The 22614-nt window shown below is 41.2% G+C and overlaps 1 protein-coding gene across 1 annotated transcript in view; it reads right to left on the bottom strand.

The window, feature by feature from the left end:
* The window catches only part of FRMD7 (FERM domain containing 7), a 366847-nt gene that overhangs the window by 92125 nt on the left and 252108 nt on the right, over positions 1 to 22614 (bottom strand). Inside the window, exon 5 of the mRNA XM_069206026.1 lies at positions 5188 to 5285. Coding sequence (XP_069062127.1) covers positions 5188 to 5285 — 98 coding nt within the window. The remainder of the gene's footprint in view (positions 1 to 5187; positions 5286 to 22614) is intronic.

The following is a 22614-nucleotide window of genomic DNA, read 5'->3' as shown; positions in this document are numbered from 1 at the left end:
TTTCGTGTACTACCTCTCAGACATTCTGAGTTAAATGCATACACTTTAGAGAGTGTAAATACATATTACGAGGCACCAGGTCCGATTTGAACCAGCACACATCTTCATGATGCGACCCTGGAACTTAATGACTTCGCTAGTTGTGCAGTGACTGGATAGTTGTACATTTTGCACGAAAGAAGATCTGCTAGTGCGCATTCGTCTACTTGTGAGAGACCAGTGAAGCAAAAGGCACAGGCGACTGCTTAAAGGCCTTGCCACACCCCCGTGTAGGGGCAACCAGTGGCTCACCTGCCATTCGCTGGCCTGGGCCAAGGCAGTGTAGGCCACTGTTATATTTCCAGTGCATCTTTCATAGAATTTGCATTCGGATGATATTGGTATGGTAGTGATAGTTTTAGATTTAGCACTCCAGCCATGACAAGAAGAAGGTATCACGTTAATCCGTTGCAGGCATGTTACCCATCAGACATCATTTCCATTGAATTATAGTAGTTTGTGTTGAATGCTGAACTAAAAGAACGAGAACGCAAAGGAAAATCATCACTCAATCAACAACTCTGCCTAATTAAAAGAAATGGCTAGCTATGATGTATAATGCACAAACCTTGTTAGGGGGCCCTGGAGCACTGTAGAAAGCTAAAGGACTGACATGGGGACTATCCCAAAGAAAGATTCATGAATGATAGCGGCAGCTCCGGCTCTGCAGTGGACACCTATGGCACTTCAGGGCACTTGGGGTGACCGCATGAGAAAATCTTTGACAATACCATTTTCACAAAATAATAGCTGAATCTCAGGACTTAATGTGTATCTTTAATATTCATGAAGAAATCCAATAAGGGACATTTGGCAAGACGTGAACTCTGGTCAACTGCCAAGTGCTATCTTTCTGTCTCGGATTAGTCACAACACTATTTACTCCTTTCAAAGTGGCATTGTTTCCTGCGACTGAATTGCAACACCCTGTGATTCATAACCAAACGGTGCCATTTCCTCCTGCTTATCCGTTGCAACACAGGTTCACAAAGTCTTGCAACCACGGATGAGATAACAAAGCATTCAATGTTTAGTGCCTGAGTAGACCCACCTTGACGCCAACTTGGTCAGATGACAGATGATAATAGAATCAAAAAGAAGAACCCAAGTTCAGAAGTATCACAAACCCATTTTTTAATTTTTGTTTTTTTATATAGCCCAAACCTAAAAAATAATACATGTTACAAGTCAAGTTTGCGTTATCTTTTTATCCAAGACTAAAAACCTAACCTAGGAGTTCTAGTTGAGAGCAGGTTACTGTTTTTTTTGTTGCTTTTCAGGATATTCAGAAGCCACATTTTATTGCAGCATAAACAACTTCAGCCAGAACCCACCATCGAACATAATAGCCAAGTTGTTCTACTATTGTTGCTATCATCCAGGTATTTTTTCTTGATCCAATGCGAGAAGATGCATATAACTCTACTCAAACACCCCCGGCACTTTCCTTTTTATAAACAATAAACTCCTCCTCTATTTCTCTTCTCTTGCTCACTTTGTCCTTCCTTCCTCCTACATTTTAAAGAGGTTTGGTCGATCTGTTTCCAATATTCTTTTCAGTCTTTATGATATATTAATTTTACATTTCCAGGATTCACGTGTGATATATTCTTTTCCATTTCATCCTAGCTTGTCAATTATTTTATTCCTCTCAACCTTTTAGTTTATTTTCTATTATTTCTTTGTTTCTATGTTGGTTAGTTATGATTTAATCTCTCCCTTAAATGTATTGTTATTGTGAATGTTCTAGTGGTTGGTACTGTAGGAAATCCGACTGGCAGGAGAGGGTGTCACTCTCTGGATAGACGGACCTTTTTCACGCTGCCTTAACAAAATGCTCCATAAAGAAGCAATCATTTTTCCTAATTGTACCTTTGGCTTGCCATGGAAGTTTGACATGGACAGCAAGCAAACCTCCACAGAAATAGGACTGAGGTATTATATCTAACACAATCACCTAACCAAAAATCCAGTTAATCAAGTTGAGTTAAGATGTTAAATTATTAGACCCTATTTATTAGTTGACCTTTGCACCAAGCACATTGGAACACTGAAGTGTTTGGAATTATTAGATGTGACAATTACTGCTGACAAACAGAGCATACCTTGCTGATTTTAGTGCATGCTGTACCAAAATCTTTATACCATGGTACATACTTTGCACACCACCTTCGCCCCAAACCCTGTAAATTTTGGCAGGTTTGACCAGGCAACATTTACCTAAGGAAAACAACAGGATGTAGTGTTTGTTTTAGTTACGGTACATCCCGCAATTTGGGCAAAATGCTACAAGAATGTTGAAAACAGGTTAAACGTTTCAAGAGATACTAAACACTGAATGCAGTTTTTGTAAAGAAACATTCGTTACAGGTCAGAATAAATTGGTATAATCTTTATAAAATGGCAAAATTTACCTAGTGACCAAGTTAGGCTCAAATCAAGTGTCTGATGATCTGACCCGGTGATATGAGGTGTTGGTTGAGTTGGACAAGCACTTATATATGACTGCACCATCCCAGATCAACACTGCTAGTTCCCTGCAAATTAAACAATCTGCAAAAGTGAAAGAATTTGATTAAAGATTCCACATTTTCTGTGAATGCAGTTTCTTGAGGACTAGTTCCAAAAAACAAGTCAGGTTGTAATAGGTGTTGTGGGGTATAGTATAGTTCCAGACTAGTCCCAAAGGCCTAATGTTTGACCTTTCAACACCTTGCACTTGCATGCTTCAGAGGTAAAACAACCTTATTTAAATTTTGGAGCATGGGATACTTGGTGGATATCCCATCCATCATATTACAAGTGCATTATATCCTATGACACTTGTAATATGGTGCCAAGGCTACATCCCGCATTTGTGATGGAGTAACCCATCTGCAAATCTCTAATGATGACCACAACAATCATAAAACAGTCTAAGGGCCTCATTTAGACCCTCATGGGCTGCATTCCATTCACCCAGGGCAATGAAGGGATGTATTACTATCACTGACAGACTACTGCCTACCATATTTAAAGAGACAGAGATCTGTGTGCCTTCAGACAAGCCACCATCATAGTAGCTCCTTTGAAGGCAATGTAACAGTGCTGTGTAGGCACAATATTGAAAAAAACTTGCACAGCAAAGTTTTTTGCAAATCCCAAAAGTGGTAGTTTGTTTTTTCAAAACAAAAAATGTACCTGAGATGCTGGAAACATTCTCCCCGTGTGTGGGGGGGCATACCTGTTTTTTTCCTGCTTGGGACCAGCAGGATTTCCCTGGCAGTGTGCACCCTAAATAAGACAGACGATCTGTGGTATTCAGACCTAATCGGTGGGCCATCTGTCTAAGGTTTCCACTCGTTTGGAAAACAGAATCCTGCCAGTGCCAAAGCTAAAAAGTGGGTGAAACAGGAAGTTGGTTGACGGGGTTCTTCACTATAGTCATTGTACAGCACCAGCTCTGCCATACTCTAAATAAGGCCAAGTGATGTCAATATTCATTGGAGTCAAATGGCCCCCACTGTCCTGGAACAAGTCTTTTGAGGGAGGGATGCCAGTGAAAGTTAGGACAACCCTCCTTCTTTCATAATTTTACTGCCACTTCATGAGAGAACTATCTATTATCATGTGTAAATGCACATTATGCACATTTTTTATCTGTGAAAATACACAGTTGGTTTCCAGGAATAGTCCTGGGAACCAGAGACAGAGACTGACTTTTTAGCCAGGGATGCCAGTGAAGGTCAGGTCAACTCTCTTTCTATTTACTCCAGCATGCAATGCAAAGATGTTTCTGTCGTTAGGCAAATCACTTATTCAACAAGTGAGTATGTAATTAACCTTACACCTATGGCCCTTTAGATCCTTCCAATGTGCAACAGTCTTACAATATGTAGGCTTCAGATAACTCATGTAAGCCCATCTGCATATCACACTGCATACTCCCCCAGCACACATCATCAACGCTTATCCACCTATCTGAGAAGACGTTCAAGAAGACATCAGATTAATTGCAGTTCTGATGTAAATGCTGTATTTCACTTAATACTGTATTTTCAACTTTCTTTTTTATTTAAATCCAATTTAGTAAAACAGAATGTGTGTTTTAAAAAAGTAACCGATGTATGAAAAAATTAAGAGTGGAAAGAGAAACTGTTGGTGCTCAATTGTAACTAGAAAATGTACAAGGCAACTGGGGGAGAGTGACCACTCCACACCCTCCAAGGTGGGAATTACCTCCGCTGCATGCAGTATTTCCAATATTGCCTGTCATTTGTAAGACTTTGAGAATTAATATTTGATGTTACTGTTAGACAGAATACATCTTTTCGACTATAGCTTTTCATGGTAGCATACTGTATATACTTTAGGTATTTGTGACTCACGATTGGTGTTTAGAGTCTTCAACAACAGATATCAAAGTACTAAGCTGTTTTTTATATTGAATTTAGAGCCCTGATGAAGTTACGCTTTTGACAATACTGTGACCAAACAAGTGTTGGCAGTTGGCTGCTTTTGTGTGCTATATCGACTTAATGGACGAGAACTGGATCTTACATTGTAGATTCCTACCATATTTATACTTTTTTTGCGCCGTTTAAGCGCCGCTTTTTGATGCAAATTGTACGCAAATACAATTGTACTTTGTAAGTTTGCGCCACTTTTGCGTCAAAAAGTGGCGCAAATGCGGCGCTAAAAAAGTATAAATATGGGCATATTCTTACAGCGTGCAGGCACTAATGAAAATGAAGTAGTGGATGTATGTTTCATGATTTTACTGCAGAAAGAAGAATCTAGTCTCATGTGTAAATGTACATTACACACATTTGCACATACGAACTCTACACCACGGCTTTCCAGGTGCACTACTGGGAACCAGAGTCTATTGCAGTTTCCGTGTGTACGCCGAAAAACCTTTGTAAATTGTCAAAATACTGAACATTTAGCTGAAACATAAGGGGATACTTACAGATTTGTTATTGTAAACTAATTACCAGAAGGCTCCTAATACATTTTTTACACTTTTTATGAAAGTATTAGATATTTTTGGGATTCACTTCTCTTAAAGATCTTATCTATGACATTCAATCTGGCAGTGTGAATTAAACACATTCATTAGTTAAGATGCATAAATCATAGATAGAATGATATTTCACTTTTACTTACACTGCAGAAGATGTGACACTAATAATGCGGCACTATTGTCATTGCAAGGAAGCCGTCCTATCGCCAAATCCTTTTTAATTTGGAGAGTAAACAAATACCTGAAAAATACAACAAATATGGCTTTAGGTGTGTCTCATGCATAGTTTTCAAAACACTCGTAGCATAATTCTCAACAAGTCTGCACACCTAAGTCCAACTGAAATGCATGCAAAATGATATCTGAGAGTGCAAAACAAAGGATCGGGATCTCTGCAAATGTATATTCATAATTAGAACCTAATACTAAGTGTAAAAATTTAAGTTATTTGTTGAGAGGGGCAGAAGTCCACTCAAGCAACAACCACAGTCAGTGTCAGGGCGAGCAACAAAAAGTCACTAAATTAACCTGTGCATTAACCTTTGGTAGCTCGGCACAAAGCAGTCAGGCTTAATGTTGAGGCAATGTCTAAAGTATTTATGTAGCACATTGACAGCACTGAAGTGAAAACCCAACACAAGACAAAATCCCAAATCAATTCCAAAAAATAGAGTAGGTTCCAATAAACAAAATGATAACAGAATGACAAAAGTCCAATAATTAGAACCTGAAATTTTCAAGAGCACCTAAAAGCACAAAGCACCACTTGCTGTCATCCGGTCACCGTAGATCAGGAGGAAGTCCCAAGTTCAGGCAAACCAAGAAAGAGTGTGCGTCAGATACAGGGAACAAGTTAGTCCAACTTACAAATTACCATCTTCAGTCTGGCATGATGAGTTCCCTTCACATTGGAGGATGCTGCAAAGAAGAGGCTTTCCGCATAAAGAGCAGGTCAAGCTTCAGAGAGGGTTGTTGCTGTACTGCAAAGATCTGGTCATCACTGGAGCTTCACATTGGCATTCGATGTGGGCTGTTGTAGCTGTAGCATGTAGCGCAGGCCCCCATTGCTGAGTGTCACAGATGGTTGATGTCAGTAGGAAGAAAAGGTCTCACTAGAGATCTGTGTTGTGGTTGTCATGTGTGTTGCAGAGTTTTTGTCAGGGTCGCAAGGATCCCAGACTAGAATTTTCACTTTTTCTTCTTTGAGAAGCTTCCACTGATGCCAGCCCAGGGTCCACAATCTCAGGGGCATCTCTTGATGATCAGGGCCCACTCCAGCAGAGGCCAGCAACAGGGCTCAAGCAGGTCCAGTCAGGTACAATTGCAGCTGGGCAGCTGAGTAGTTGCAGGGAGGCCTCTGAAGCTTGTGTCCCTGTAGCTCACACAGGAATATAGCTAACTAGTCCTTGAAGTGTTTCCGGGTAACCTTGGGCCAAGGCAAGCAGAACCAATCTTCCTCCTTCAGACAGCAGGGCAGTCCTCTGGTTACAGGGCAATCCTTGTCTGAATTTTCTGTAGGTCCAGGAGTGTTCTGATGAGTAGCTCTGCACATCCAATATTTAAAACTTTATACCAACCTTTGTGTGGGATATTCCCTGACCTACTCCAGCACTGGTTCTGGGAAGTTCTTTCCCTTTTTGTGGCCAAGGCTTCAAACTGTTTGGGGGTGAAAAAGGGTAGGCTAGGCCTGATGTCAGGTTCCTTTGTGTGGGCAAAACTCTTTGAAGTGTAAGGGTGTCAGTCAGTCATAAGTTATTTTATTTAGCTTAAACCTTAAAAGTATAAAAACAATAGAATGTACAAAGTTCATCATAAAAATCCTATACATAAACCATTGATTATACAAAATTCATTAAAAAAGGAAATTCCCTGTTACATAATACATTCACATGCAGAATTCATAATTCATTCTAATTCTTATTATCAGACTCCACTTGCATGATTCATTAAGTTGTTTCAGCCTTCAGCCAATTTAATTTCCTAATGATTCTTTAAAAGACTACATGCTAACTAAATTATCCCACATACATTTCTAATGGGACTCAGATCCTTACAGTGACATAAAGTGCAATTTCCGATTTAAAGTGCTCTGCATTTTGCCTCAGGCCTCTTTAATATATGGCAAATTTTCCATGTTACCATGACCCACTGCAAGAAAGATTTTTTTTGTTGTTTTTTTTAAACAATCTATTTGTGCCATTTCAAACTCTTTGTTCACCTTTACGCCCTACATTATACCCGGCACTATAAGTTCAGTTAAAACCCCTCTTAATCCTATTAGAAATTGGCCTAGTGCACAAGTTACATTAAAAAATCTCATGTCTATTAGTAGCCTAAGCGCTTGATCCCGATGAATAATATTATATTCCTTAAAAACTGGTTTTAAAAACTTCTTACGCACCTCTAAAAACCAATAACAATCCAAAAGTAGGTGTTGCATACTGAATTTCTGTTGTAAGCCACATGTCCATAAGCCCTGGGTATCCGTGAGCAATGATTTTGCTTTAGAGTCCATATAGCCTGGATTCAGTCCAATTCGAAATTTTAACACTGCGTCCCTTAATCTTGGGTTAGGTAGAGCCTATAGAGGGAAATTTTTCCGGGTTCCTCCATCCCTCCACCGTAGCCTGAGTTGAGATTTTACACTCTAAATACTTCAGATCTATTTTTCTTGCCCTTTCCTTCACTATTGTCCGTAAATTTTGTTCTGGGATCTGTGCACCGCACCACTGATGACCCGGTAAGCCCAAGAGAACACAGATCTTCTCTAACCACCCCCTCACTTGTAGCACCCAATACAATTTGCTTGTTGTTATTTCTTTTTTACACAAGCTTGCGATCTTACAGCTCCCCTCGTCTCTTATGCTTAACCAAAACCTCAGCGCTGCTTGCAGTCCCTGGTAAGTCCAAGCTGTCATTTGACATTCTACTCTTATAGCTTGTAACATACTCGACGGAGGTAACGATAGCATACGCTTTACGCAAAAACTTTCTTCTATTTCCCAATTTAATTTCCCTGAGAGTGTTAGGACTTCCACCCCATATTAAACGTGGGGACGCACCATGGCATTGAAAGCAGAAATAACCAGCTGGAGGGAAGGACCCCCATATTTGCTACTAAATTGTTTCAATCCCCAGACCAATGATAAAGCTTTATTTTTTAGGGCTTCAATATGATCTTTCCATCTCAAGTCTGAGCCAAACCACATGACTAAATACTTATATTTTTTTACCTACTTTAGTTTTGCACTTCCTAGCCGGTACGCAAAATAATCCTATGGACATAATTTTTGTTTTTTCTAAATTTACTACTATTTTTTCCTTTGGCAATAAGAGAGGAACATGTCTAATTTCCTTTGTAGACCTAACTCTATCATATCCATTATCACTAAATCATCAGCATATAATAGGCAAGAAACATGTATGCCATCTATTTTTGGGCTTAGGCCTTTAACCTCCTGCAGCAACCCGGGCAGGTCTGACAGAAATAATGTAAATAATATTGGTGCCAACACACAACCTTGGCGCAAACCGTTCTTTATAGGAATCTTTTTTGACAATGAGCCACTCGTGTCCAAAATTACTTGGGCCCAATTTTGTGAGTGCAGACCCTGAAGGAGATATAATCAATCCAAATCAATCCCTAGCTGTTTTAGCATGTCCCATAGCAATTTCCTATCTACCAAATCAAACGCAGCATGAAAATCCACAAAACAAAAGAACAGGTTTCCTCGCATTTTCATTGATTTCTTTGCTAAAGACCACAGACTAAAGCAGTGGTCAATAGTCAAATGCCCTTCCTTAAATCCGCCTTGTTCTACAGGTATCAAATCATTTTCCTCTGCCCATTCTTTAATTAACCCCAGCAATATCTTTGTGAATACCTTTTCACCTACGTCTAATAAACTTATCAGCCGATAGTTTTTTGGTTGTAATGGGTCCTCCTTTTTATAAATTGGTCTTATCATGGCACCCTTCCAATTCTCTGGAAACCAAGTTTGTGGTTAAAATCTCCCAACATTAGGGTCAAGTATCCTGATTTTCCAATACTCAATAATTCCAGATCTTCCTCGAATAGGCCCGCTGAATGTCATAATCATACAAATTCCCCTGTTGTATATATACATTGAGTATTATTAACCGTTTGGCACCTTCTTCTTCGCTATTCTTGTTGAAGCTAAGGATATTAGGCCCCCTGATGGGTGACCTAACCCTTGCCGTGTTGCTCCCCTGAAGAGTCTCATAAAACCATCTACTGGATCCAGTTCGTCGCACAACCAAGTTTCCTGGAAACACATTATATCACACTTTTCAAACTCTCCTTTAAATAAGCCTTGTTTTAAATGTTTTTTATAACCTCCCTAATTCCAGGAAAGAATCAAATGGCTGTGCGACGGGCTTAACTCCTAGTCCACGGCACTCAATTCGCCCCTCCTATAATTATCACAAGGGTTTACAAGGGGCTCAAAACTATTCTGCCACTGTGGGTCAATATTTTCAGTAACTACAGTTACACTTAGACTACCATTATTTCCATCCACGCACCTTCTTCTATTGTTATTATATAGCAAATTACAATGCACTTGATTAGGCAACAAGCCTGCATGCCACGTAAGGACCCTCTCATCTTGGGTCTCACACCTTAACTCACTTTGCTGTACTAATCTTATACCCTGATTCTTGTCTGGATTCTCCCAACATTCTGAACTGGAACCCGACATAATAACATAACATAGCATAACACATCAGAGAAATAAAAATAAAAAAATTGGTTGGGCCAGTATTTTCATGCAAAGTCAAATTTAAAAAAAGTAACAAAAATCATTGCAATTTTTGCAAACTTGAATATACACAGAAAGCAGCTAATACTAAATGAAAAGGTTAAACGTATTTTAGAGCTGTCCAGACTCTTCCTATGTATTTGTAATGCAAACAGAGGTACAATTGCTACCTTAAATAAAAAGAATACAGAGGGTTTTAGACAAACTGCTATGTAAAAACATCTCCTTTTCATTCCATAAAGTCACCATACATAGAAAGTTTGGGTATTCCTCTCTGAGAAAGGTAGCAACTGTCCTGCAGATCTTTAAAGAACACAGAGACACCTACTGAATGCTAACAATCATGGTTAGAATTCACTGTCAGATGCACCCATATCACACCACAGACAGTTACTCAAGAGTGGATGTGGTTAATGCTTCTAAAACATGAGAGTACAAGCTTTCCTCCCTCGCAAAATCTGGTATAGCACTCTATTAGCCAAGCAAGTGTCACTCATGGAAAAGTACAACTGGGCATTAGCAGTGCAAGTTTTCCAAGCTTCCCATCTTCAGAAAACCATCACTTACACAACACGTTCAGCTGGTCATCAGCAGTGCAGGCTTCCATTACCCATGGAGCAGAAGTGCAAGCTTCCCTCCTTCACAAAATAGGCAAAGCTTGGTAACAGAGGAAACCTCCTTCCCCAGCACTATAGCAGCAGTACAAGCATCCTACGGTTACAGAACAGGTATAACCCAGGAAATATCAGTGAAGCCTCTTATCTCGAAAAAAAGGTACAGCACAGACTGTAACAGCAGTGCAAGCATCATCCGACTTGATGTGCACATTTCAGTATGGTTGTTTGGACTTGTAAGAGCATGAATGGCTGAGCAACTAAAATGGTTACATACGGAAGGTTGAGTATAAACATCTGTTATTTTGGCACCAGATGCCCCAAGTGGTGAACATGGGCTTACAAATACATAGGTCATGTCATGTTTTGTTTGTGGAGGCATGTGAATGACTGTATGGATAGATGAATAAATGCATGGAGAGGAGGATGGTGGTGTCAGTTGGTGGACCATTAGCTCAATGGGTGGCTGGAAGGCTTGTGAATTTATGTTTTTTTTTTGTTGAATGCAGATTTTGTGTGGGTCGATGGACCAGTAGATGAGTGGACAATGTAGCCTAAATAATTAAGGTTGCAACTTTGTTGGAAAATGGGTTATTGGTAAGGGCAAGTAAGTACCTACACTTAGCAATAGGCCACTAACCTCCACTTAGGTCCAGTTAGGTCTCAGTAAATTAAACCTAGCTCAAACCTTTGTAGCTTGGCAACGAGCGACAAGGCGTAACTAAGAAGACAAAGCGTAAAGCATTCAAATATCACAAAACAGTAATTAAATAAAACACAGGAAACAGTTTAAAAATCCCAAATCAATTTATAAAAATAGATTATATTTTTATCTTTAAAATGACACCAAAACAAATAAAATTGGATAAGGGGAACCGGAGATATGATTTTTTTAAGGAATTATTGCTTTATAGCGCATAGAAGCAACTAGAGTTTAAAGGGTTAAAAAGGTCAGGCTGGAAAGGAACAAAGTCCAGAGTTCAGGCCACCCATGAGGTAACACTGTCACACCTACTTTCAGAAGTGTTTGATTCAGGAAAGTGGTCCACAGCACCAGCCAAGGGTTCAGAGGCTCTGGTGTGCCTTTTGGGGTCTGGGACTGCAACTCCCACAATGCACCTCTTCAACTTATGGAGTTGCTCCAGATGTCTCCAAACTTCTGGATCTTCTTCCAGAGGTCCTTTTTGTGTCCTTGAAGTGTCCACAACTTGATCTAAGGTTCCGGAAGCTCTGAGTTGCTCCTTGGGAGTTGGGACAACAATTCCCAGAATGCACCTGGTCAGAATCCTCAAATGGCCACTGGACGCTGGTCAGCTGGGCTCTGCTTGCAGGACTTGATGCAGGGGACTGTGGGCAGCTCCTTTGTACCTGTAGCAAACAGGGAGTCCCTTCTTGAAGCAGTAGAAGACAGATAAAGTCCTTTTAGTGGTGAAACCCAAGTGTGCAGCTGGTGCAGTCCTCCAGAGTGCAGTGTCCAGGTGCAGGTCAGGGGTCCAGCAGGGCAGTCCTTCTTCTCCTGTGTAGGTGTGGGTGCAGGTCTGCCAGTTTTATCCCTGCTCCTGGGTGAAAAACCAATCAGGTGCAGGGTCCTTCCCCCTGTGATGACCACTTCTTGGGAAGTGTGGCAAAAATCAATCCCAGGGAGCAACATTCCTCAAAAATCCATCATGGCTAAAAGTGATTTTTGGAGGTTACATCTGGCTGAGCCCACCCACTGGTGTGGGTAAAAATCCTAAACACATCCCTCTCCTGCCCTCTCCTAATCTAATCAAGGGGGCACCTAATTGTCTGGGTTTGCAGGATGTGAGGGTGTTGCTGGGTTGCTCCAAATGTCCTTCTCTGCTTTTGAAGACCAGTTTGGCAGCCCTTCCCCTTCCTGCTTCACCATCTGCTGAGGGGAGATCTCCTTCCCCAGGCACATCTCTTTGTGTGGAGCCAGGCCACTTCAGACCACATCAAGGCAGCCTAGCCAGGCTGCCAGAGACTGGCCAGTCAGAGCACAGCAGCAAAAACATTGCAGGGCTGAAGTTGGCAACTTTTCAGGTAAAGTTTAAAACTCTTTACCTGAACACTTTATATTAAATCCCACAACTGAAAGTTGTGGGATTTATTATAACAATTAATTTGATACCAAACTTCTTCTATCTGTTACTTAAGGGGACTTTTAAAATTAAAATAAAGTCTCCCCATTCTAGCCTATGGAGGCCATTCACTACAATGAGGGAAAAACGAATTTGGCTGTTTTACCTCACCAGGGCCGATAAAACTATTTTTATAAGGTCCCTGTTTATAGTTACATGGCACCCAGCCCTAGGGACACATAGGGCACACCTTACGGGTGACTTATATGTAAAAGTAAGGTAGTTTAAGACTTTGGAACTACTTTTAATTCCAAAGTCAAATTTGCATGTAACTTTAATTTAAAAGCAGCCAGCAAGGCAGGCCTGCCTTTAAAATGACACTGGGCACCTCAGCAGTGCACCTATGGGGGAACTACCTACGCTGGGGTCCCTAAACCTCCATGCCCTACCATACACTAGGGTCTTATAGGTAGGTTGACTTAGCCAATTATAATTAGCCTAATTTGCATACTGATTTTACAAAGAGCACAGGCCCTGGGACTGGTTAGCAGTACCCAGGGCACCATCAGAGTCAGGAAAACACCAGCAAAAAGTGGAACATGGGGGCAAAAAGTTAGGGGGCCTCTGCAATCAGCGTGTTCTCTCACAAGCTTGATATATGAAAACTAAACTCTTGTGCTTTACAAAGCATACCACCTACTCAGTATTTGGTTGTCTCCCTGTGAGATGTATGTTATTGCACCCATACAAGTAAATCAACAGCAGCATACATCTAAAATTCTAAAATTAAGCCAGACCTATTGGGTTTGCCAATGTTTTTAGTAGTATCAGATATGTAAGTAACAACAATGATTTTGTTGTGAATAATAAGAATTGAGAATGTACAGAGCTACTCGTGTGGGTGGCACAACCAGTGCTGCAGGCCCACTAATAGCATTTGATTTACAGGCCCTGAGCAAATCTAGTGCACTGTACTATGGATGTACTAGTAAATCAAATGTGCCAATCATGGGAAAGCCAATTACACATACATTTTACCCAGGGAGAACTTGCACTTTAGCATTGGTCAGCAGTGGTAAAGTGCCCAGAGTACCAAAAACTGCAAAGACAGAGTCCAGCACACAGTCAAAACATGGGAAGCAAAGGCAAAAAAGACAGTTTCAATTCTAAAAAATTGAAACAGAATTAAACATCGCTAAGTTCTGTGTAAAGGGAGGTGGTCTTCACTTCTGTTCTTTTATGCCACTTCTGTCTGCTGTGTCTCATTCTGTTAGACAGTTACTCCCCTTTTCTCCCCACATCTTTCTGAAATTTTGCCATCTGCGTGTCTGACACATGACAACTTTCCTCTTTTATATCGTCTTGCTATTCTCTTCTTCTGCAGGCACTTCTGTTCATCTCCTCTCTTTAACTCCCCTCACACACAACCTGCCAACTAAGCTTAAAGCACTGCATTTTATTTTCCTTTGGAGCTGTCAATATTTTGGCTGCGGTGTATCTCTTTATAAACACTTTTCAGTGTATGTGACCATTGACGAGTGCACTCTGCCGAAATTCCAAGAATGGCATGTGTAATTGAGTCTGAACCCCTTTATGGCACACTGACCTGCACTTTGAGGAATTCATTTGCCTTCAGAGTCATATCCAGAGCTCTCACTCATGTCCTGTCATGAGCACTCACTCACAACTGGAACTCACTCAGATGCCTAGAGGCAGTCAGTTCACATAAAAGAGTCATAAGTTGCATGAAAAAACTACAGAAACATAACATATGGAAAAAAACGAATTCTGAAACAGAATGCCAGATGAAATTAAAACGTAATGTAAATAGGGACTGTATCACTGTTATGGATTACCTTAAGGCTTTCTACAATCATTGTTGGGACATGAAATTAGAACCCAATAGGAATCCATTAAAAAGTTTTTAATACTGCTGCACCTGAGACCTAAAAGGGACCAACCCTCTTAAAACCTTGGAGGACTCATACTGATGTGGCTGGAGTAAAGAGCAGGGGCCATATCATTTCCATGCCCCTGAGCCTGCCTTCACAACACACACTTCACCATAGGTCACTCTGCAATATCAGGCCCAGTCTCAGAGTAGGGGAACTACTGAAACCTCAAGCTAAATGCCTGGCTGTCGACCCTCAAAACCAAAACAAGCTGAGATTTTCATAATTTCATATGCATCATATCTGCCCACACATTATAACCTCAAGCGCCAAGAATTAACAACAAAATAGTAAACTTTGATGCAAAACTTGTGGGAGAAAGAGATGCCCATCTAGTTGCTGAATTGCACAACATGAAACCAGAGAAACTGGGCTAATAGTGGCTTTCCCGCCTGAACAAATTTTGTAATCCAATGGAGCTTCCTTTTTTTCTTTATCATAAATGAGAGTACCTTCAAATGCATGAGTCCAGGAAGTGCGCTGTACAGAAACCTATTGCATTTGATTTAACATTATAAAGTTGCTCCATCTATAATAAGAATGTAGGCTGCATATGGGGCACATGTGACAAGTGACTTGCCTCTGATTTCTTTACTGGAATTGTTGCAAGGGGAGGCATAAATATTTCTGTTTATGTTTTAATACTATTACTTTTAATAAATGTTTGTAAATGCAGCAATATAATATGAAGTACTAAGGTGAAATGCTTCCGCATGTTCAGGAAAAATACTTTTTTAAAGCAACCTTATCATGTTTTTACATGATGTTTGAACTTTGACTTGATTCTGACTCGACTTGCCCATGTCGAGTCTGCAGCAACAGTAACTTGATGTCACTGTTGCTGAAGACAGCTGATCCGACCGACACTGCCTGGCCAAGACCAACTAAGAAATTATTTGGAGGGTGTCTCACCCAGCTGAATAATGGTGCTTTTAATGATATTGTTTAGCTGGGAGATAAATGATTGTTCAGAGATGAAAATGGCTCTTTGGCATCTCACATTTTGGAATATAACCTGAACTGTTCCCCTGTTATGAGGCCATGTGAACTGGATTATTCTTTTAGCTTTCACAAGTGGTGACATTTTTGTTTTGGTAACAATGGACACAGTGCTATTCATGCTGATGATTAGGTTCCTAGCTCTGACTGTTTAGGTGGAGGTAGGTCTAAATGATGTATTTTCAGATTTGTGTGGTATACTCATCTATAAACTGTTGCAGCCACCATGTATACATGTTGATGAATAGTGGTAAGAAAGATGACTTTTAGGGAATGAGAGAGCGTAGCTTATATAATCTATATTAACATGAAATGTTTATGAGTTAAGGTGTGAAAGTGCCACATAGAAACTATAATAATAGTAATTGTGCGTAGACATGCACTTGAATTGTGACCACGATGAGTGGCCACTAATGTATACATAGACTAATAATAATGACCAAAGTGTTTATATTATGTTTAAATAAGTTTACACTAACATTTGCATTATTAAATCTGTACTGAAAACCTCATAGGCCTTAAGTTAGCATGAGCCGAAGCTTAGCTGCCCTGGCTCTCATATTAAATGCATTTTTCTATTTTCCAGTGTGCTGACTCACAAGGGGCCATGACCCTGTTTATTCTTTTTCTTTGACTTGGAAGATGAATGTAACCATGTTAGATCCGTTTCTCACTGCTTCTTCTCGTTTGCAAAACAAATGTTAAAAGTGAATTGAAACAATGTAGATTAATGTAATGTACAAGGTCATTCAAACTGGTGAAGACAATGGAACTGCTGACCAAAAGATGTGCAAAGAATTACAGAAGGATGAAATCATACCGGACGTACCACCTCTGAAGACGTCAATTACGAAGACCAATCAAAAACTTGTAACATAATATGGGGTGAAGAATTAGATTACCTAATGTGTTTTATGATAGGTTAAAGATAGTGGGGTATAGCAAATGTCCAATAGAATTTTGGGGGAATGTATATCGAAAAAGGGATAAAAACCCATGTCACGGGGAGTCATTTAGGTGGGTTAGGGAATGCTATTGATTTTATCCAGAAACTCTGTCACTCAGTTTGGTGACTTGGTGGGTTACTTAAAACCATCCTCGCCCTTAGATTTGTAAATTTTTACACTTTACCTCCTTATGAGGAAAGTGCCCTTTTGCCCCGGAGCTGAGTTTTAACTGATGGCGATTTGACTGAAGTCCTGGGGACGAAGACTGATCCTGTGCGCTGACCTAAACTTTGGAGGGTAATTATGACAATGCAATTGTAATTTGTCTGTTTGCTTTTCCTTTCTAGGTACCAACTGCTTGTTTTGACAGAGACCTTAGCTAGATGTTTTACAAATTGGTGTTCTAAATTGTTTTGCATGAAGCCCAACATGCGAATGCTAATCAGTGGTTAGGACAGGTGTTCATCAAACTGACGCAAATAGACAAACGACCAAGATTATGCTTTGTTGAACTGACGCGTTATTAATACTCTGCCAAACTGATTTATGTTCACGCCGTGTTATGTACTGATGTTTGTGATTCTCGCTTTAATGAAAGCTTATCAAAGTTGCCATATTGTGACTATGCTATTACGTTTCTTGGTGTTGAGATTAACGCATTTGCTTTTAGACTGTAACTAATAGGGAATAAAACTCATAAAATTCTACTAAACAAGGTGTGGTTATTCATGGCTAAAAGGTCATGGTAGAATCTTGAATTTATTAATGACTTTGACTAAAGTGAAATGTCTTGTTGTGATACAAATTGATGGGATTATTGACATATTGATTGACATATTGATCAGCTATCTCGTCCTAAGGTGTCTCTCAACTGGGTCAAAAGATTCTTTGGCCTAAAGCGAGTCTTGATTTGTAATAAAATATTATAAAGGGACGCATTATCAGTTCTGGTAGCAGAGGATGGTTTGGCCCTTTGGGGCCCCAGGACGGAGAATCATTGTTTAAATTGTTTTTCTGAGATTATGCAAGTTGGAGGTATGATGTGTTTCTAAATTCACCATGACTTTCCCGGGATCTCGGAGCCTGCCTAAGTGAGTTGGGAATGTTCTCGGCGTCATAGCATGTGTGGTGTAGGATTTGCACTTGCTCAGCTAATGCATTTTGCAGGTGAATTGTGAAGTTTGTGTGTATTTAGGCCAGGTAATGTTGTTTTAGTAGGAGTGGGCGTACTCCGCAGTATGAGAGCAGGGAAGTCGGCGTACTTCATATAAGCGTGGCGCTTTGTGCTCAAAATTATCCACGTGGTTGGTTGTTCATGTACGGACCCGTCGTGGTCTAAGACTCTGGAGTATATTGACAAGTGTGGGAGACACTTGGGTTTATGTTGTAATATTGTGCTGTTTAATAGGTCAATCGGGCGTGGTTGACAAGTCGAGTTTGAGTCAAATTGTATGTATGAAACCTTCGATGGAGATTTGACAAGTTCTAAAGTGCACTAGGACGAACCATTGACAAGTCGAGAGTAGGATTTGCGGGTCGAATTCTGCTTGCGGGTGCGGGAACTGAGAAGGAGAGAGTAGCGGCCGAGGCTTCAAGTGAAATCTCTGTAAAGTTCTGAAGCAAATGTGTTACCCTTCCTGTAGGAAAGCGGCAAATTTGTGTTGTTATTGAGGGTGCTCGCAGTAATTTTGCATTAGTTTGGTGTGAATCCAGTGAGGGGCGGACGAGTCGCAAGACTTTGTCAGCTGCAGTGTGTGAGTGTGACGTCAGTGGTGCCGCACTGAGATTGGTCAGTTGTCGAGAGGGGTCGCGCCCGGATTGGCTGCCGTCCGCGAGAGGCAATAGGTTGAAAAAGGTGGGTGAAGAGTGTCCTGGGAACTAAAGACACTTTCTGATTAAATACAAATAAGAACGCAATAATGAATTTTGTCAAGGCTTTTAAGAGTGCTCTGAAAGGAGATGCATACATTATGGCGAGTGAAGGGGAGCCTACACCGTCTGAGGGAAATCCGGCTTACATAGTTATGGAGGAAAAAGGTGTTGCGCCTTGTTTATGGATGAAACAGTGGCGCAAATTAACAGAAAAAGAGGGATGTTTGGCGTTCCCAGAACATGGGACGTTCAATACAAGAGTGCTAGAAAATCTGAGGTGGATGTTAAGTGTACAGAAACCAACTCCGAGGCCAGCTCAGAATGAGGCTTTAGCGATTTGGTATTTAATGGCCCTTAAACAGAGACAGGAGAAATTCCAAAGAAGAATAAAAAGGGCCGAAAAGACTTATGCGGAAGCTAGATGGGATAAGGAAAGCAAAATGTGGAGATGGGGAATAGTTGATGGGTTAAAATTATTTCCAGCTATTACACAGGGAGCAGAGACACAGGGAAAGAAAGCCACCTGTAAAACAGACAAAGACTCTAGTAAGCTTAGAGAAACTAAGAGATCTTGGGAAGAAGAAGATGAGTCAGACGATGAAGAATTTATGGATCGGATATTACATGATCGCCCGCCACCTTATCCGGTAAGCGATAATGTCCCGAGCACTAGTACGGGTCCTGGGAACCAGACGCAGGAGAAGGGAGTTACTGATACAGCACAGACTAGTGATACGGCTTTGATACAGAATGGTGTCAGTGTACCCACTGCGCCAGACATGCAGATACAGTTGCAACCTCCACTGCAGATACAGAGAATCTATCCAGACGTCCCGGTACTAGAGACTACTACAAATCTGATAGTGCAGCCAGACCCGATATATACAAAATCGAGGTTAGTGCAGATTGAGTCAACTCCGCAATTGCTGCCCCAGCTGCAGCCACAACTGATACCGGGATGTAACCCAGCAGCTGGACCTCCATTAATACCTGCCCCAGCTTCACTAGATCAGACCTTTGGAGTTGCTGCTCCACGAGGTTTGGGACCAGGTCAGACACCAGCTGCAATATCGTTGCCAATTACTGTTGGTCCACCGGTGCCATTGTATGCACAAGGTAAGCCTGGTGTATCTGATCAGGGAGTAATGGCCCAAGATGTGCTAAGAGGAGGGTCCATAGGAACCCCTCAGTTAATGGCCCCAGGAGAACAAGCGGTTGAAAAAACAAGGTCTTTGATAGACCTTAGCCCAGTTGAAGCACCATTGGAAGCAATGAGACAGGCAGGGCTAGGGGTGTTAACCCCACAGACAATAAGTACAAACGCTTCACAGTCGCCGATGATGCATAACGGGAACATTTCACTACAAGGTTTTACGGTACAACAATTGAATGAGTGGTTAGAAAGGACCTATACTACGCAAAAGACTACAGTAACAGTAGCAGAACCGGAAAGGTCAGAGAAAAATTATTATCTGAACTTTGTGAGACTGGGCGTGGATGCTGCTGAATTAGTGGAAGGAACAATGGGGGTGAACAGGCTAGAGTCATACACAGAAGCAGAGTTGAGATACCTGTGCCCTAAGATTACTAAAGAAGTAGGCAAAGTACATAAGAAATTAGCGAACCTGGCAGACAAGTACAACATTGATATTGAAAACACTAAACGTTTGAAAAGAAGTTACAGGTTAGACTTTGATTCAAAAGACTTCAAGCATATGAGATCTGCTGGAATGAAAGCGCATTTAAAGGAAATACTGCAAAGTGCGCAAATCTGGGAAGCGTTAGAAAAGTGGGAAGGCAGATGGGCTAAGAAAAGAGATAAGGAGAAAGATGACAGCCCAGAAGCTAGCAAAGCCAAAACTACACCAGATACGGAATCAGTAAAGATACTACCAATGAGAGAAACAGCTGGTGGGGTTTTAATTCATGTACCGTGGTCCCGAGGAGACATCCTATCTTTTACTAATGATTATCTCAGGTTGAGGGAGAAACCAATTGAGTGGTACCAACAAACAGATAGGTTTGTGAAGCTTGCAAAGTGTCTCTGGGAAGACTTGAATACCTTGTTTGAGATTATTGTTCCGTCCGACTTATGGCTCGAGTGCAAGAGAGGGGTAGACTGGCCGACGAAGGAGCCGGCAAGGGATAAGGTGACTGGAGCACCCTCTGAGGAAGTGATGAAGTACTATCATAAGGTGATTGAGTTTTTGAAGCAGAAAGTGTCGCCGAAAGTGACTGATTGGCAGAAAATCGACCGGACCTCACAGGAGGTTAAGGAATCAATACATGCTTACTATGAGAGATTGGTAAAGGCATTCAAACATTACAGTGGTACTGAGACCATTGAGCTGAAAGACATGAACCATCAGATTTGTTGAAGGGTTGAGACCAGAAGTTAGCCAGATGATCAAGAATCATTTGAACTGTTGGCAAGCGAAGCCGATTGATGAGGTATTGCAGTATGCAAAATACTGTAGTGATGAGATTGAACTGAAGCAGAAAAAGTTGAAGGAGAAAGTGATGGTGATGCAGATAAGGGCAGCGCAGGCAGTAATGCAGGGAAACGGAATCCAACATGATACAGCAGCAACCGCATGGGAATGGCGTGTTTCAGGCACAACCAAGAGGTCGAGGTTTTGTGAATCGCGGTCCAGACTTGAATACTGTTGTGGTTCAAAATGACGTGCAAGGGATAAAAAAGATGTCACCATGTCACGCGTGCGGGGGCGTGGGGCATTGGAAGCGGGAATGCCCAAATGTGGTGCACGATGGTGTCGTTCCACAAAGCACTAATGTCAGTACATTGCAAAATATGAGAGGTAAAAAAGTTGAGAAATCAAAACCCGAACTTTCAAAATAACATGGTTCAGATGCAAGGGTTACAGCCCATGCAGCAAATGCAAATGCCGCGTGTTCAGCCAGCATAAATGCAGCAAGTACAACAGCAGGTTCCCATGATACCTAGACAGCAAATGCAATTACCAATGGCTCCGATGGGACAGCAACAGGTGATGCTTCCTCAGCAGGTCACAGGTCAGGTGATGAGTCAAAATAATACAGTACAGCAATTCCCATTGCGTGGTGAAGATGGAATGAATGAGGATTGGTCGGATGATAGTTCAGACAGTGAAGAGTGCAGGCTTGCAGCGTCCCCAGAGGTAGATCAGAGGGGACCCTATGTAGAGGGAAATGTAATGGGTCACAAGGTTTCATTCTTAGTTGATACCGTAGCTACACGCTCCACGGTCAGAAGTGCAGAAGTTCCGAAATTGCCACTTTCAGGGCGTACCATAAGGGTGGTCGGAGTAGCAAACCAGTACTTGACAAATCCAATTACAGATCCAGTGCAGGTTGAGATTGGCAACTTCCAGGGATTGCATAAGTTTGTAGTCTGCGATTCAAGTCAAGTATCCCTACTGGGAAGAGACTTATTGTGCAAGACGAAATGTTCGATTACATGTCCCAATGATGGAATTGAGGTGCAGACAAACAGTGATGATGAAGGAGATGATGGTCAGTTCGCAGAATTAGAGACAGAAACTGCAAATGAAGATTACTCTTTGATTACTTTGTTCCCGATGCTTACAGTGATTGACTTACCTGCTGAGTTACAGGGAACGGTGACAGAGAAAGTGTGGGACTTGACAGGAAAGGAAGTGGGACTGATAAAAGGAGTGGAACCAGTTAAAGTACAAGTGAAGCCAAATACGATGTTTCCTCAGGTGCCACAGTACCATATGGCACAAGATGTCCTTATTCAGGTGTCACAAATAATTGCAGACTTTGTAAAGCAAGGAGTCCTGAAGGAAGTGTTGAGCAGCCCTTGTAATTCACCGATAATGGGTCTGAAAGAGCCTTGTGGGAAGGTTCGAATTGTGCAGGACTTAAGAAAAATAAACGAGATTGTGGTAAAGTGTTGCCCCATAGTGCCCAATCCAACAGTGATTATGTTTCAGGTCCTGTGTGATGCCGAATGATTCACCGTTGTAGACCTGTCACAAGCTTTCTTTTCGATACCTCTTCATGAAGACAGCCAGTTTTTATTCAGTTTCAAATTCCTAGACAAAGTGTACAGTTGGTGCAGAATATCTCAAGAGTTTTCTGAATCACCGTCCATCTTCAATCAGATATTGAAAAAGGACTTAGAGTCCCTAGTACTGCCTTTCAATTCAACTCTAGTACAGTACATTGACGATTTGCTGATTGCGTCCAGGACAAAAGATGACTGTAAATATGATACATTCGCCTCACTGAATCATTTGGGAAAGAACGGACATAAAGTGTCGCCAAAGAAGCTGCAGTACTGTCAGAAAGAGGTAAAATA

Source organism: Pleurodeles waltl, chromosome 2_1 (assembly GCF_031143425.1).
Source record: "Pleurodeles waltl isolate 20211129_DDA chromosome 2_1, aPleWal1.hap1.20221129, whole genome shotgun sequence".
NCBI classification, from domain to species: domain Eukaryota; kingdom Metazoa; phylum Chordata; class Amphibia; order Caudata; family Salamandridae; genus Pleurodeles; species Pleurodeles waltl.
This window is presented reverse-complemented; position numbering and strand designations above follow the sequence as displayed.